Source organism: Trichosurus vulpecula, chromosome 1 (assembly GCF_011100635.1).
Source record: "Trichosurus vulpecula isolate mTriVul1 chromosome 1, mTriVul1.pri, whole genome shotgun sequence".
NCBI lineage: Eukaryota > Metazoa > Chordata > Mammalia > Diprotodontia > Phalangeridae > Trichosurus > Trichosurus vulpecula.
This window is the reverse complement of record NC_050573.1, coordinates 180,551,263-180,566,906: the sequence shown is the minus strand read 5'-3', so window position 1 is coordinate 180,566,906 and position 15,644 is coordinate 180,551,263. Positions and strand designations below refer to the sequence as shown.

General features: G+C 38.2%; 1 protein-coding gene across 3 annotated transcripts in view; it reads left to right on the top strand.

Annotated features, from left to right (window-relative positions):
• TBC1D7 (TBC1 domain family member 7) overlaps positions 1–14,725 on the top strand; it is a 31,654-nt gene extending 16,929 nt beyond the window's left edge. For all 3 annotated transcript variants that reach the window (XM_036734794.1, XM_036734805.1, XM_036734786.1), the window contains 4 exons: positions 1,681–1,818; positions 5,942–6,087; positions 11,362–11,491; positions 14,515–14,725. In XM_036734794.1, coding sequence (XP_036590689.1) covers positions 1,681–1,818; positions 5,942–6,087; positions 11,362–11,491; positions 14,515–14,601 — 501 coding nt within the window. In that variant the 3' untranslated portion in view covers positions 14,602–14,725. The remainder of the gene's footprint in view (positions 1–1,680; positions 1,819–5,941; positions 6,088–11,361; positions 11,492–14,514) is intronic.
• Positions 14,726–15,644: the final 919 nt, after the last annotated feature.

The window sequence follows — 15,644 nt, the reverse complement described above, 5'->3', positions numbered from 1 at the left end:
TTGATTTCCAAAGAGGTCAAATGCTTCCTAACTTGAAGTGTTTCTGTCGTTGCTCAAGTCTATCCTCTGAAACAGACATGTAATTGGAGTGTTTTTCTTTACCCTTAGAAATTATAATTCTTAAAATATTGCTGCTTTTAAAATTCTCAAATTATATGATCCAAGCAATTGAATAATATATGTACAATTGTCTTACCTCTCAATAAAAGGTACTTATATAAAATATACATACATCCTCATACATGTATGTGCATGTGTGTGAACACACATGCATGGACATACAATACACATTATATGTACATGCATGCATATACACATACATGTATACACATGCATTTATACAGATGCATGCATATATGTATACATACCATATATGCACACATATTTGTGTGTGTATAATATGTGTATACGCATAGGCATACAATACACACATATATACATGTGTGCAGCATACGATACATATATGCACAAACATGCACATGCATGCATGTACACACAAGTATACAATGTATCCATGCAATGCGTATGTACAATATGAGTGTGCATATACATGTATGTATCTATATAATACACATGTACATGCCACAGCTATGCACACATACATATTTGCACACAACATGTGCGTGCATGCATGTGTATACATATATGCATGACACATGTGGTATACTGTGCACACATGCATATGTTCATGGAACCTACAGATGTACACAAATACACATGCACACACATGCATACACATGGACACGTATACACATGCATTTATACAGATGTATGCATATGTATGTATACATACTATATATGCACACATATTTGTGTATATATAATATGTGTATATGCATAGGCATACAATACACACATATATACGTGTGTGCAGCATACAATACATATATGCACAAACATGCACATGCATGCATGCATGTATACACAAGTATACAATGTATCCATGCAATGCGTATGTACAATATGAGTGTGCATATATATGTACGTATCTGTATAATACACATGTACATGCCACAGCTATGCACACATACATATTTGCACACAACATGTGCATGCATACATGTGTATACATATACACATGACGCATGTATACTGTGCACACACATATGTTCATGCAACCTACAGATGTACACAAACACACATGCACACACATGTGCATTTACACATATACACATATCATTTGTTATGAGGATCAAATAAGACAATATTTGTAAAGTGGTTAGCAGAATGCCTAGCACATAGTCAATACTATATAAATGTGAGCTAGCATCATCATCATCATCATCATCGTCATCATCATCGTCATCATCATCGTCATCATCATCGTCTACAGCGAGGTCAAAGAGCATGAGGACTGAAAACAGGCTTTTCGATTTTGCAGTAAAGAGGACATTAATCACATTAGAAAGAGCTGTTTTGGTGCAATGGCAGGGACAGCCTCTGTCTTGTTAAGAGCGTAAGAATTACTTCTTGTGTGGTAGGGATCGGGAGGTAAAGAACAGAAGCCTTGACAGGGAAGAGAGTGAGGATGAAGACTCAATGCCAAGGGAAAGCATACTGCCAGCGCATAACCTGAGAGGCCCAATTGGTTAAGTTAGAGAAAAATACAGTTTTATTAAAGAATACATTCTCTCCCTCCTTCCCATCTACTCCCAAGCTGATTTGTTCTTTTTCTTTCAGGAACCAGAAGATGAAATATTTCTTGCCATTGCCAAAGCCATGGAAGAGATGGTTGAAGATAATGTTGACTGTTATTGGCTCATCAGATGCTTTGTGAACCAATTAAATAACAAGTTTCGGGATTCCTTACCCCAGCTGGTGAGAAGTGTATTTTGGTCTTGGGTGTAGGGGGTGGGGGGAGGGGAGAGACACTGGTGCTAACAGGCATCCTAGAGTGACTGTGACCCTTTAGGGCTGCTGCAGGTGAGACTTGATTCCCCCCAATAATTGTTATTTGTGGCCCACATCCAAGCGCATATAGAAGGGGGCTAGTCTTAGACGTATAGCTGAGTGGCTGCCTTTATATTGGTCAGGATGAGGAGTGGCTCTTTGCCTTTTCTTTTTCATAATATCATATCTTAGGTTTAGATCTGGAAGGGACTTTGAGATCATCTAAGCCAGAGCCAGGCTGACTGAGGCCTGAACACTACCCAAGTGCAGGCTGAACCAGATTAAAATGTAATTAGGAAATGTTTATCAAAATAAATAAAAATACAACACAGATAATGTTCATTTGTGGTTTTCTAAGTCACTCTGCTAGGACAGCTAGGCACAGTGGAGAGAGTGCTGAGCTTGGAATCAGGAAGACTCATCTTCATGAGTTCAAATATGGCCTCAGACACTTATTAGCTGTGTGACCCTGGGCAAGTCACTTCACCCTGTTTGCCGCAGTTTCCTCTTCTGTAAAATGAGCTGGAGAAGGAAACGGAAAATCATTCTAGTATCTCTGCTGGCAAAACCCTAATTTGGGTCACAAATATTCAGATGCAACTGAACATGGCTCAGGAACAACAAGAAATCATTCCTCTTGTTTTACAGTTGAGGAAACTGAGGCCCAGAGATGTTGAGTGAATTCCTCGGGATGATATAAGTAATAAGACATAGAGTCAGGATTTGAACCTAGGCCCTCTGACTCAAGGGCCATCACTCTTTCTACTACACTATGGTGCTTCCCTCCTTTCATTTTCTCCATTTATTCTGACACCTTTTAAAGCGTGACACGTTCACAGTGTATAAGGATATGTATGTATAAGGATGACTATGTATAAGGATGAGGATATTTATTGATTTAATTAAAAAAAATTTGTTAAGGATTGCCATGATGTAACTCTTACTTCTTAACTCAATTATAATCTCCAGAATTTGCCAAGGCTTCTCTCTGTGTTCTCCAGTGATTTTAGACGGTTCATTGTTAACCCAAGTTGAAGCGCTGAGTTGTTGGGGCGACCACATTTGGGATGCTAATTCTCTTAGATTCTTGAAGTTGAAATAATGGCATAGTCAGCGCTTTTAAAGGAAGAATAGGGAAAAGTATGTCATCAGAAAGGTAGTGCACTTGCAATCAATGGTAATTTCATTTTTGTCCAAGGCATTTTACAGGTTTCACATTTCCTTTGGAATCTAATATCAGTAGAACTAAATAGTTTTGAGGTTTTTAGAAAAATCTTTGCTAAGCATAAAGAAAAGCTAACCAGTGATGGTGCTGATGTCTGTCTTTGTCCTAAACTCATTTATTTAAACTTTTTTGTTTGGTTAAACAGTGTGAGCTTCTTTTTTTAAAACTTATAATATGGATTTTTCCTATTCATCCTCTTACAAATGCAGAGTTATCACTATCCCGTCATCTTCTTAGATTTTTAAAGCCTTGCCAAACAAAATTGCAATCACAAAGCAAAGATCATTCTAAAATCTTAGTGAAGTAGGCACATGATGCATAGAACAGGAACATTTTGGTATCAGAAAAAGAACAGCACATACCTGGGTAATGAGCACCCTAAGTATGTTTCAATGTTCTGATTCACTGGATCCTACCAACACCTTCTCTCCCCTTCAGAAAGTTTACTGAAATCTTGTTCTCTCATAGGTGAACTCACTGCCATATGCAAAAAGACTTTGTTAAAATTGTAAAAAATTATAAGGTACAAAAGGATTTCATAGGCAATCTAGCTCAAGGGGATCTTAATTTATGACCCTTAAAGGGGATCTTAGCTTATGAACCATGAACTTTTCCCCTCCTTATTTCGATAATTTTACTTCAATATAACCAGTTTCCTTTGAAATCCTATGTATTTTATTTTCTATATTTTTGCATTTGTGAATTATGCATGTATTATTCTGAGAAGGGGCCCACAAAATTTACCACACTGGCAAAGTGGTTCATTAAACAAAAAGGGTTAAGAACCCTCGATCCATACCGTCTTAAACTATATGGTGGTCTATATAAAGCATGTATGATATGCCTTCCTTTTGGCATAGCTCTGCTAAGTCCTTAAAGATTCTCATGATAAAAAAATATTTTTGCAAACAAGTTTTTTGACTTGTTTTTAGTTATATTCAATAAACATTAGGTCCACATGTGGGGGAAGACGAAGATGGATGAAACAGTTCCTGCTTATATTCCACTAGGGAATGTGACATGTGCACCAGTATGTATAGCACAAGATAAATGATAAAGCAAGCAAAAGAGGAGTCAAAGGTTAACCCAAATTAGTACCCCATGTAATTCAAACTATTTCCTGTCTTCTCTCCTTCCTCTTCTTCCTTCCTTGTCCCCAGCCCAGTCACTGGTGATAAGGGCATAAGGGATAAAGATCTTGAGGCAGGTAACTCTAGATTCAAATTTTATTTCTGATACTTAATGGGTATGTGATCATAGATAAATCATTTTATCCCTCCGAGACTCAGTTTCCTCATTAATAAAATGGGGCTAGATTTTTTGTTCTCAAAAGTTTTGTCCTCATATATCATGACAAAATGAGATTAAAATATGTTAAATACTTTGTAGACCTTGAAATGCTGTATAAATGCTGGCTTATTATTAATTAGTATTATTATTACTGCTCTTATTAATATAACTATTTACATACCTAATGGATGTATTATAAGACTGAAGTAGGATGATGTTTGTAAAGCATCCTGAAAACTTTGAGATGCTTGATAAGTATCAGCTATAATTATTTTCTTAAATTCTACTCATTCCTTCTTCCTGCAACTGCAGATATATAACACTGAAAACCTATGCTGAAGTTGTACTCTACTGCTTCAAAGTGATATGGATTTGACCTTTGGTTCTCAAAGGCTGTGCTCATCACCAGAATTCGGTGGTGAAATTTTGCTAGTGGCAGCTCAGGAAACTGTCGACTAAGGCCAACCTTAGTGGAAGTCTCAGTGACCTGTGTCCAAACTCAGGAAATCCTTGAAAACTTAGGAGACGTTGTTGAGACCACAGTAAATATACCCTTGGAACAACTCTCCTTTGATTGACCAAGCTAGAATATTACAATGTATAAATTTGAATGTTTTCGAGGTGCTGATTTAATGTCTTTTTTTAAAAAATGCATTTTAATTTGTTGTTCTCAAAACTGTAACAGCACTTTAAAAATTCCCCCCCTCCAAGTCTTGCTGACTTCTGCTAACCTTTGGTGGTTTTTTCTGCACTAATTATAACTAAGAGACACAAATTAGGGTCATAGAATTATAGAGTATTTTAAGGTCTGCAAAGCACTCTACATATTTTAATTTCATTTTGTCATGATGTATGAGGACAAAATTTATGAGGACAAAAATCTAGCCCCCTTTTATCAGTGAAGAAACTGAATCTCAGAGGGATAAAATGACCTACCTATGATCGCATAACTTAGTGATCTATCATTTTGTAGACTGGGAAACTGAAAATCTGAGAGGATAAGTGAAGTCGCTTAGCTAGTTGCTTTTTGAACTGGGACAAGGACCTAGGTCACCAGTGACCCTAGGTCTCGATCCAGTAGGATTTTAGGATTATAGATTTAGAGCTGAAAAGGATCTCAGAGGTCACCTGCTCCAACCATCTCACCTTATAGATGGTGATGCTGAGGCTAAAAAAGGATTCTCCCTCCCACATGTCTTTCTCTCTTCTTTTCCAGTTTTCCTGGACCTCCCTCCTCATGTCCTATTTCTTATCTTTTTCTCTCTTGTTTTCTCTTCTGTGCTGTTCATATCCTTCCCCTACTCCCAACTATTAGAGCTTAAAAAAAGGACTGCTGAATCAGGTTAGTCCGATTGGTAGATTTTTGCTTGAGGGGACCATGTCTGCCCAGGTCTCGGTGTGTATAATATTAGATTTTTAGCCATTTGTAGCACTTGCTTTTCTTTAATACTTAGAAGGTTTTCAACATGTCCTGTATATCAGCTGATGTATTTTATATCATTGGACATTTCTCCCTTCTCTTTCTGTCTCCTTTAGCCAAAGGCTTTTGAACAGTACTTGAATCTTGAAGATAGCCGTCTCCTGAATCATATGAAGACGTGCTCTGCGGTGACCAAACTGCCTTACGATCTCTGGTTTCAGAAGTGCTTTGCAGGTTGTTTACCTGAATCCAGTTTACAGAGGTAAGCATTTCTTTCTAAGGTCTTGAAGTCTTGGGTTCTGCTGTTGATCAGCATTGCTAGCTTATGCTAGGGATCTCAAACTTGACATGTCCAAAACAGAACTCATCATCTCTCCTCTCAAGCCCTTCCCATGTCTGGACTTCTCTTTCTGGCAAAGGCTTCTTCCAGTCTCTTCAGTTCATAAACACATTATCTTCAACTGCTCACTCTTCCTCACCCGTATACTCAGTCAGTTACCAAATTTCACCAGTTCTGTTTCCATAACATTTCTCTTGCAGATCTAACCCCTTCTTTCTACTCACTCAATGACCACTTTTTTTTTAGATTGGATAATGTTTTACACTCAGACATCTGAAGATGTGAAAAGTTTAAATGGCAAAAATTTTAAAGCTATCATTTTAAAGACTTGCATGCTAACACATGGTTCTACAGTTATTACATCTTGCCTTTGTATCAAATATATTTTATAAGAGATTTACAGCATTAGTGTCCATAAAAATACTTAAAGCATTCAGGTATTTCCATTTATGATCTAACAGTGCAATATGCACAGACTTGGAAGAAAGATACTGATTTCTGAGCAAGTGTTCTAAGTTGAAATATAAAGCATGATTCTCAGCATAGTGCACCATTTAAATGCATTTTCTTTAACTCTGGCTTCACCCTTTAACATTTATTTGTACTGTATCCTTTTTTCATTATATTTGCAAAATTCTCAGTATATTTGCTTCATCTTATTTCCCAATTAAATTTCTTTCCAATTTCCCAATTACAAAGGTCCCAACTTTCAGAAGTAAACATCAATAAAAATGACCACTTTTAGCTCAGGTCCTCATCACTTCCCATCTGGACAATTGCAACATGTCTTGCTAATTGTTCTCCCTGCCTCAAGTCTTTATCTACTCTAGTCAATCAATCAATAAACATCTATCATTCAATAAATATTTAATAATCACTTACTATGTGTCAGGCATTGTGCTAAGCAATGGGGATACAAAAAGAGGAAGATAAAGAGTCCCTACTCTTAAGGAGTTTACAATCTAATGGGGAAGAAAACATGCAGACAAATATATGCAAAGCAAGCTATATACAGGATAGATAAAAAAAAATTGACAGGAAAGGCACTGGAATTAAGAGAGGTTGGGGAAGGCTTCTTGTAGAAGGTGAGATTTATTAACCAATAAACAATCAATAAACATTTAATAAGTGCCTACTATGTGCCAGCCCACCCCAAGTGTTCAAGTGGATTATTTGTGCCTGACCTGTGGTAGAGCATTCCGAACTGATATTGGTCTGATCCACCACAGTCAGACACATTGAAACTTGACTCTAGCATAATGATGTCATTTTGGTCCTCTTTGAGAATAAAGGACAACAACCAAGCAACCAACTATGTGTCAGACCCTGTGCTAAGAGCTGGGGATACAAAAAGAGGCAAAAGACAGTCCCTGCCTTCAGGGAGTTTACAATCTGATAAGGGAGACAACATGCAAACAAATGTATTCAAAGCAAATCATATACAGGATAAAGAGGAAATAATTAGCATTGGGGAGGCACGAGAATTAGGAGGGGTTGGGGAAAGCTTCCTGTAGAAGATGAGATTTTAGTTGGGACTTAAAGGAAGACATAGGGGTCAGAGTCAGAGCAGGGAAAGGAGAGCGTTCCAGGCATGGGGGGATAGCCAGAGAGAATGCCCAAGCTCAGAAATGAAGTATCTTGTTTGTGGAAGAGCCAGGAGGCTAGTGTCACTGGATCAAAGAGTGCCTCTTGGGGAATAAGGTGCAAAAAGATTGGAAAGGTATGGGAGGTAGATAGGAGGGTGTGGGTGCTAGGTTATGAAGGGCTCTGAGTGCCACACAGAGCGTTTTGTTTTTGATTTTGGAGGCAAGAGGAAACCACTGGAGTTTATTGAGTAAGGGGTTGACATGATCAGACCTGTGTTTTAGGAAGATCACTTTGATGGTTGAATGGAGGATGTGGAGTAGGAGAGACTTGAGGCAGACAGACCCACCAGCAGGCTAGGGCAATAGTCCAGGCATGAGGGGATGAGAACCTGTGCCACAATGGTGGCTGTATTGAAGGAGAGAAGGGGGCATATTGGAGAGATATTGCAAAGTTGAAATTGCCAGGCCTTGGCAACAGCTTGGATATGGGGGGGGACCAAAAGTGAAGAATCCAAGTTGATTTTTCTTAAGTGCAGATTTGAACGTGTCATTTCCTTATTAAATAAACTCCAGAGCCTTTAGGATCAAATATAAACTGTTAGCTTTTAAAGGCCTTCACACTTTTGCCCCAACCTACTTTTCCAGCCTCATTGGACGTTGCTCCCCCTCCCACACTCTGGGAACCAGCTCAGATAGCCTTCTCTCTGCTCATCATACAGTACTCCATCTCTCATCTATTTGCTTTTGCTCTGGGTGTCCCCCGTGCCTGGAATGCACAGTCTCCTCACCTCTACCTCATAAAGTCCCTTGATGATGATGATGTTAATAATAACAATAGCCAGAATTTACATTAGCACTTGAAGATTTGCAAAATGCTTTATAAATATATCGTTTATCCTCACAACAACCCTGAAAGGTGGGTGTTATGATCCCCATTTTACAGAGGAGAAGCTCATCTGCAAACAGAGGACTTAAGGACTTCCCTAGGATCACACAACTGGGAAGTGTCTGAGGCTGGATCTGAATTCATGTCTTCCTGATTCCAGGTCCATTGTGTTCTATCTACTATCCCACCTAGCCTCTTCCTTTAAGTCACAGCTAAGCACCACCTTCTATAGGAAGCCTTCTCTGATTTCCCCCAACTATATTGCCCTCCTTCTTGTACTACCTTTTATTTAACTACTACTTATTTTTTTATATTTATTCTGCATATATTTAATGGTGTCTGTTATTGCTCCTGTTACAATGTAAGCCCAGTGAGAATAAAGATTGTTTCATTCATTTGCCACTAGGTGGCGCTGCGGATAGAGCACTGGATTCAGACTTCCATTCAACTCCTGCATCAGATCCTAACTAGCTATGTGACCCTGGGCAAGTCACCTCTCTCCTCTTCAGTATCCTCATGTGTAAGCAGGGGATGATAATAACAGCAGTTACCTCCCAGAATTGTTGTAAGCATCAAAGGGGATTAATGTTTGTGAAACACTGCACAAATTTTAAAGCAGTATATAAGTGGTGGCTATTACTATTATAAATATTATTATTGCTATTAATAAAATAAGAAAATAGTAACAGAGCCATTGTAATTATTAATTATTATTGGCAATAATAATTATGTCTCACTGTATATGTAGCCCCAGTGCCCAGAAATGCCAGGCACGTAGTAAGTGCTTAATAAATAATTCATTGGTTGATTGAACAGGATCCTCAAAGGACTGTTTCTTATTTCTCGTTGTATCTTCCTTGTCACCTGGTACAGTGCCTTGAATGCAACAGGCACTTAGTAAATGTTTATTAAGTGAATAAAAAGAATGAATGAATCAGAAGAGGATACACTCTCCTGCTTCTCAAATAAAGTGTGAATTTTCTCCTGAGAAAAAGAATGATTTGAAAGCTTCATCCTTTGCAAAGAACAAAATGGTTCTATTCCTGTTTAGTATCAAGATAGTATAACATTGCATGATTTCCTTTGGTTTCTTATTTGAGGGCTCTCAAATCATAAAGGAGTTGCCAGGTGGCTCAGTGGATAGAGCGCTGGGCCTGAACTCAGGAAGAGTCATCTTCATGAGTTCAAATATGTCCTCAGACACTTACCAGCTGTGTGACCCTGAACAAGTCACTTAACCCTGTTTGCCTTAGTTTCTTCTTCTACAAAAAGAGCTGGAGAAGGAAATGGCAAACCACTCCAGTATCTTTGCCAAGAAAACCCCAAATGGGGTCATGAAGAGTTGAACATAGCTGAAATAACTGACCAACAAATCATAAAACTCACGACGGACACAATTTCTGAAGACTTACATAGAAAAACTACTTTTCTTACTCGTGTATGTAGGGGAGCTCAGTTCTGAGAATGGGTTTAGAGACGTGTAACTTTACTGTAGTGTCACTATGAGCCAATTTATAAAGAAAATGAACCGAATGTGAGGATGCACCTCCAAACACCATACCAGTCAATCAACATGTATTGGACTATAAATCTAATTTTTATTGTTATTTTTTGTTTTTACAATACCCTTATTTCTGAATACATCCCTTCCCCTACCCAATGATGTATCCTTTGTAGCAAAGAATCAAAAAAGAAAGATTTTCTAAAAATCACTTCAGCAAAATTAACCCACACATCACCAACATTGGATGGTGTGTGTAGTGTTTCACTATTGTCCCCCATCGCTACAAAGAAAGGAGGGAAGATATGTTTTCCACACTATTCTCCAAGGCCAGGCTGAGTCATTATAATTGTATGGTTAGTTTTGTTTTTCTTCCATTTACCTTGTTGTAGACAATGTCTATATTGTTTTGTTAGTTCTGCTTACTTCACTATGTATCAGTTCATATAAGCCTTCCCATGCTTCTCTGTATTCATCACAGTCTTCATTTCTTATGATTCAGTGATATTCCATTATATTCATGTACCACTTGTTTAGCCATTGCTCAATTGAGCATTTACTTTGTTCCCGGTTCTCTGCCCTACAGAAAGGGTTGCTATGAATATTTTGGTTTATATGGGAACTTTCTATTATTGACCTCTTTGGGGTATGTATTTAGCAATGAAATTTCTGGGTCAAAGGATATGACCTCTTTATGACCTTTCATAGCGTAAATTTTATTTTGCATTAATTAGATTTTAAAAAAATAAATTTTATTGTTATCTTTTGTTTTTACATATTTCTCCATGTATCCCTCCTCCTTCTCTGTTGCAGAGAACCATCCCTTATAATAAAGAATAAAAAAGAGGGGGAAAACCCATTTTATAAAACTAACCAACATATGGAAAAAAATTCTGACATATACAATGCACCACCCCTATAGTCCTCCACTTTTGCAAAGACATGGGGGAAGGTAAATCTCCAATTTCAAAGGGAACATTAGAGATGAGATTTTTACTAGATTTATTGTAGACTGACCTATCTAGATGGTGTTTTTCTTCTTTTCCAATTTCTAATCATATCTAAGATAAATTCAGTTGAACTTGAAATGCTTCATGAATGTCAATTTTGAAATTTAATGATGATTCTTTGACAAAATTAATAGTTAAAACAAGGAATAATTTTGAGGAAATTTTAATAACTTAAAATTCAGCAATATTAATTAAATATTTTTGTTTTTGTAGAGTTTGGGACAAAGTTATAAGTGGTTCCTGCAAGATCCTAGTTTTCGTTGCTGTGGAAATTTTATTAACTTTTAAAATAAAAGTAATGGCATTGAACAGCGCTGAAAAAATCACAAAGTTTTTGGAAAATGTAAGTATACTTTATCTTCATTTGCTCATTCAGCAATTATTTAATAGAATTATAGGAGCATAGATACAGAGCTGGAGGCAGCTCAGTGGCTCAGAGCATAGAGCACTGGGCTTGGACTTAGGAAGACCTGAGTTCAAATGTGGCCTCAGACACTTACTTACTAGCTGTGTGAACCTGGACAAGTCACTTAATCTCTGTTTGCCTTAATCCACTGGAGAAGAAAATGGCAAACCATGCCAGTATCTTTCCCAAGAAAACCCCACAGATAGATAGTTTTGGTGGGCTATGGACCATGGGGTCACAAGACAGAGAGCTAGAGGGAGCCTTAGAGGTATTCTGGTCCAAACCTTTCATTTTATAGAGGCATTTGTTCTATTTTGACCAACAAGATTATTCTCCCAAATTAGATTCTCCACCTAACCATATTCTCCCAGTATACAAACTATTAGTCTCAATAATAAATTATAATATTTATTGGATGATAAAGTATCTAGTCAAGGGGAAGGCTACAGATATTGTTTATCTGGATTTCAACAAAGCAAATGATAGTTTCTCATGTTATCCTTGTGAACAAGATGGCAAGAGGTAGGCCAGATGATACTACAGTTAGGTGGATTTGAAATTGGTTGAATGACCAACCAGAGTAAGTAAGTTTAATGGGTCACTATTGGTTTCGTAAATGATCATGAGTGTATTGTCTCAGGGCCCTATTCTTGTCCCTGCACTGTTTAATGTTTATATCAAGTATTAGAAGAAGGCATGGACCACATTTTAAATCAAATTTGCAGATGTCACAAAGATGAGAAAGATAACTAATGTGTTAAATGACCAAGTGAGGATTCAATATGGCTTTGACAGGCCAGAACAATGGATTGAATCTAATAAGATGACATATAATAAAAGATAAATGCAGAGTCTTGGCTGTTAAAGGCTGAACTTGCAGTCATCCAGATGCTGGCTCAAATACTGCCTCCAATATTTACCAGCTGTGCAACCACGGGGACAAGTCACTTTCCAACCAACAACGCCTTTGCTTTGATGGATGGAATTCCTCCCCACCTAGATGAGATCACGGATGCTTGTATGTAAATGTAAACCCCTCTGCTTGGGTGAAAAAAAAAAAGCACTTTCATAATAGATTATTAAGCAAAATAAAATAAAATAAAATTTCCTAATGCTAAAAAAAAAGCAGCTTCACAAGGACCCAAGTGGTATGGCTAGTAGCAGTTCATCTGAAACAAGACATAAGGGCTTTGGTATACAGCAGTCTTCATGAGCTAACAGTGTGATTTACTGGTGTTCATCGTTTTCAGTTGTGACTGACTCTTCATGACCCCATTTGGGGTTTTCTTGTCAGAGATACCAAGAGTAGTTTGCCATTTCCTTCTCCAGCTTATTTGACAAATGAGGATACTGAGGCAAACAGTAACTGGTAAAGTGACTTGCCCAGGGTCACACAGCTCAGGTGAGTGTCTGAGGCCAGATTTGAACTCAGGAAGTGTTCCTGACTCCAGGCCCAGCACTCTATTTACTGTGCCACAGCTGCCCCCAACACTGTTATGGGGCAACCAAAAAAAATACCCAAACTCAAACCCCTAATTTGGTCTTTGAGTATGGTAAGAGAGGCATAGGGTTTAAAGAAGGAAGTAGTAGTTTCACTATTCTCTGTGCTAGGCAGAAACCCACTGGAGTGTAATGTTTAGCTCTAAGTATCCCTTTTTAGGAAGGACTTTAAGTGTCCATTCTGGATGGTAGAGGGCACATGGATCACACTATTGGAGCATCAGTCGAATGAACTGGAGATGTTTAGCCTGGAGAGGAGGTGGTTTGTGGAGGGCATGCTAGGTGTCATCAAGTCTTTGAAGGGCTGTCATGGAAGATTACATTTATTTTGCTTTGCCTAAAAAGGCAGAATTAGGATCAGTGGTTGAAAATTGTAGAGAGGCAAATTTCCCTTCTAGGCAAGGGAAAACTTCCAACCATTAGAATTGTCCCCAAATGGAATGGACTGTCTTAGGAAGCCATGGGTTCCCCCTTCACTCTCAGCTAGGAGTTCTTAACTTTTGACAGTATAATGAAGCCTGTGTAGCCCTGTCAGAATAGTGTTTTAAATGCATGAGATAAAATATATAGGACCACCAAGGAAACCAATTATATTTTAATAGTAAACAAACAAAAAACCCTAATAAGTTTTCAGACCCAGGTTAAGATCCCTGCTCTAGAGGCCTTCATTTAAATACTGGATTTTCCATTCTTGAATATTTAGAGGGGGTTTCCAGGTATGGGTAGGACCAGATGGCATCTGAGGAAGTTTCCAACTCTGACATTCTGTGATTCTTCCTCAATTTCCTCATTCGTCTCTCAAAGGAAACTTTATATAAAATTGGCCTATGTCTTAGAATCAGATTATACGTGGCATCCTTTGGAGGTGATGTCCTGAACAGTATGCAGTCATGGATTTGGGGGCTTGCAAAATGGGACTGTCTGCCTAGTGCTATCTTTGCTTACAACTTGCGGGGCCTCGGTACAAATAATTTCTGTTAATGGAACAGGAATCCTGGGAGGTTAAGTGGAGTCTAATGGAACAGGAATCCTTGGAGGTTAAATAGAGTCTGGCGTCTGGGGGTAGGGTAGGGGTTGAGGGGGAGGGCAGGATTCTTCAGGTCCTTTACTATTTCCATTTTATTAATGAGCAAAAGCCAGCATCAGCTAGGAGCTACTGAGTCCCAAATAAACACATGGCATTCCTTCTCTCTGTTGCTCAGAATCCCCTATAGTTAGGTGGGATCACAGATGAGCATTCAGAAGGATCTGGGAACTGTTCCCTTTTTTGCATGGGGATTTCTTGGTCCATCTTATTTGGTCCTACTTCCCTTCCCCTTCCCCCCCCCCTTTTGTAGTAATTAAAAGCCTGTTGGAAAGAACTTCCCACAATGAATGGGATGTTTTCATATTCAATACTGTGATTGCAAATATACAGATTTCCCAAGGACCCTTTTTTTTCCCTATCTACTCTTTTGCAGATCCCTCAGGACAGTTCAGATGCGATTGTGAGCAAAGCCATCGATCTGTGGCATAAACACTGTGGGACTCCAGTGCATTCCATGTGAGCCCTTTCCCACCTTTTAAACATCAACGTGGTGCACTCTGACAGAACACATGCTTTTCAGAGGCTAACTACAGTCCACTGTAAACATTCTCCTGATCAAACTAAAAATGCTTTGGGATTTGTTTTCATTTTTTTGCTTTTGTTTTTTTATGTTCTAATGTTGAAAATGTAAATATTTTTTCAATAAAACTATTTAATTAGAACACCTGTTATTTCTGTGATATGGATCAGGTTGCTTTGGGGGAGCTCAGATACAGATTCAATTGCCTCTGGCAACTATTTATTAAGTGCCTAGGATTTGCAGCTGCATTGTGCTAGGTACTGGGAATAAAAGGTGAAAAAGTCATGGAGCTGTCATGGAGCTTACCTTTCACTAGGGGCAACATGACAAAGCTCAGCGTTGGAGGAGTATCTCCCCCCCACCCCCGGCCACTTACTGGTATTTTATTTTTTACAATTACATATAAAAATAGTTTTCAACATTCACTTTTGTAAGATTTTGAGTTCCCATTTTTTTCTCCCCCTTTCCCTCCCCTATCCCCTCCCCAAGATGGCAAGCAATCTGATTAAGGTACAATCACATTAAACATATTTCCACATTAGTCATGTTTTGAAAGAAGAAACAGAACAAAAGGGGAAAACCATGAGAAAGAGAAAATAGTATGCTTTGATCTGCATTCAGACTCTTTAGTTCTACCTCTGGATGAATCTTTTGAAATTTGTCTTACATCATTGCATTGCTGAGAATAGCTAAGTCTATCAAAGTTGGTCATCACACGACATTATTTTTACTGTGTACCTCATTCTCCTGGTTCTGCTCACTTCACTCAGCATCAGTTCATGTAAGTCTTTCCAGGTTTTTCTGAAATCTACCTGTTCATCATTTCTTATAGCACACTAGTATCCCATTATATTCATATACCACAACTCATTTGGCCATGCCCCAATTGATGGGCATCCCCTCAATTTCCAATTCTTTACCACCACAAAAAGAGCTGCTGTAAATATTTTTGTACATATGGGTCCTTTTCCTTTTTTAATGAT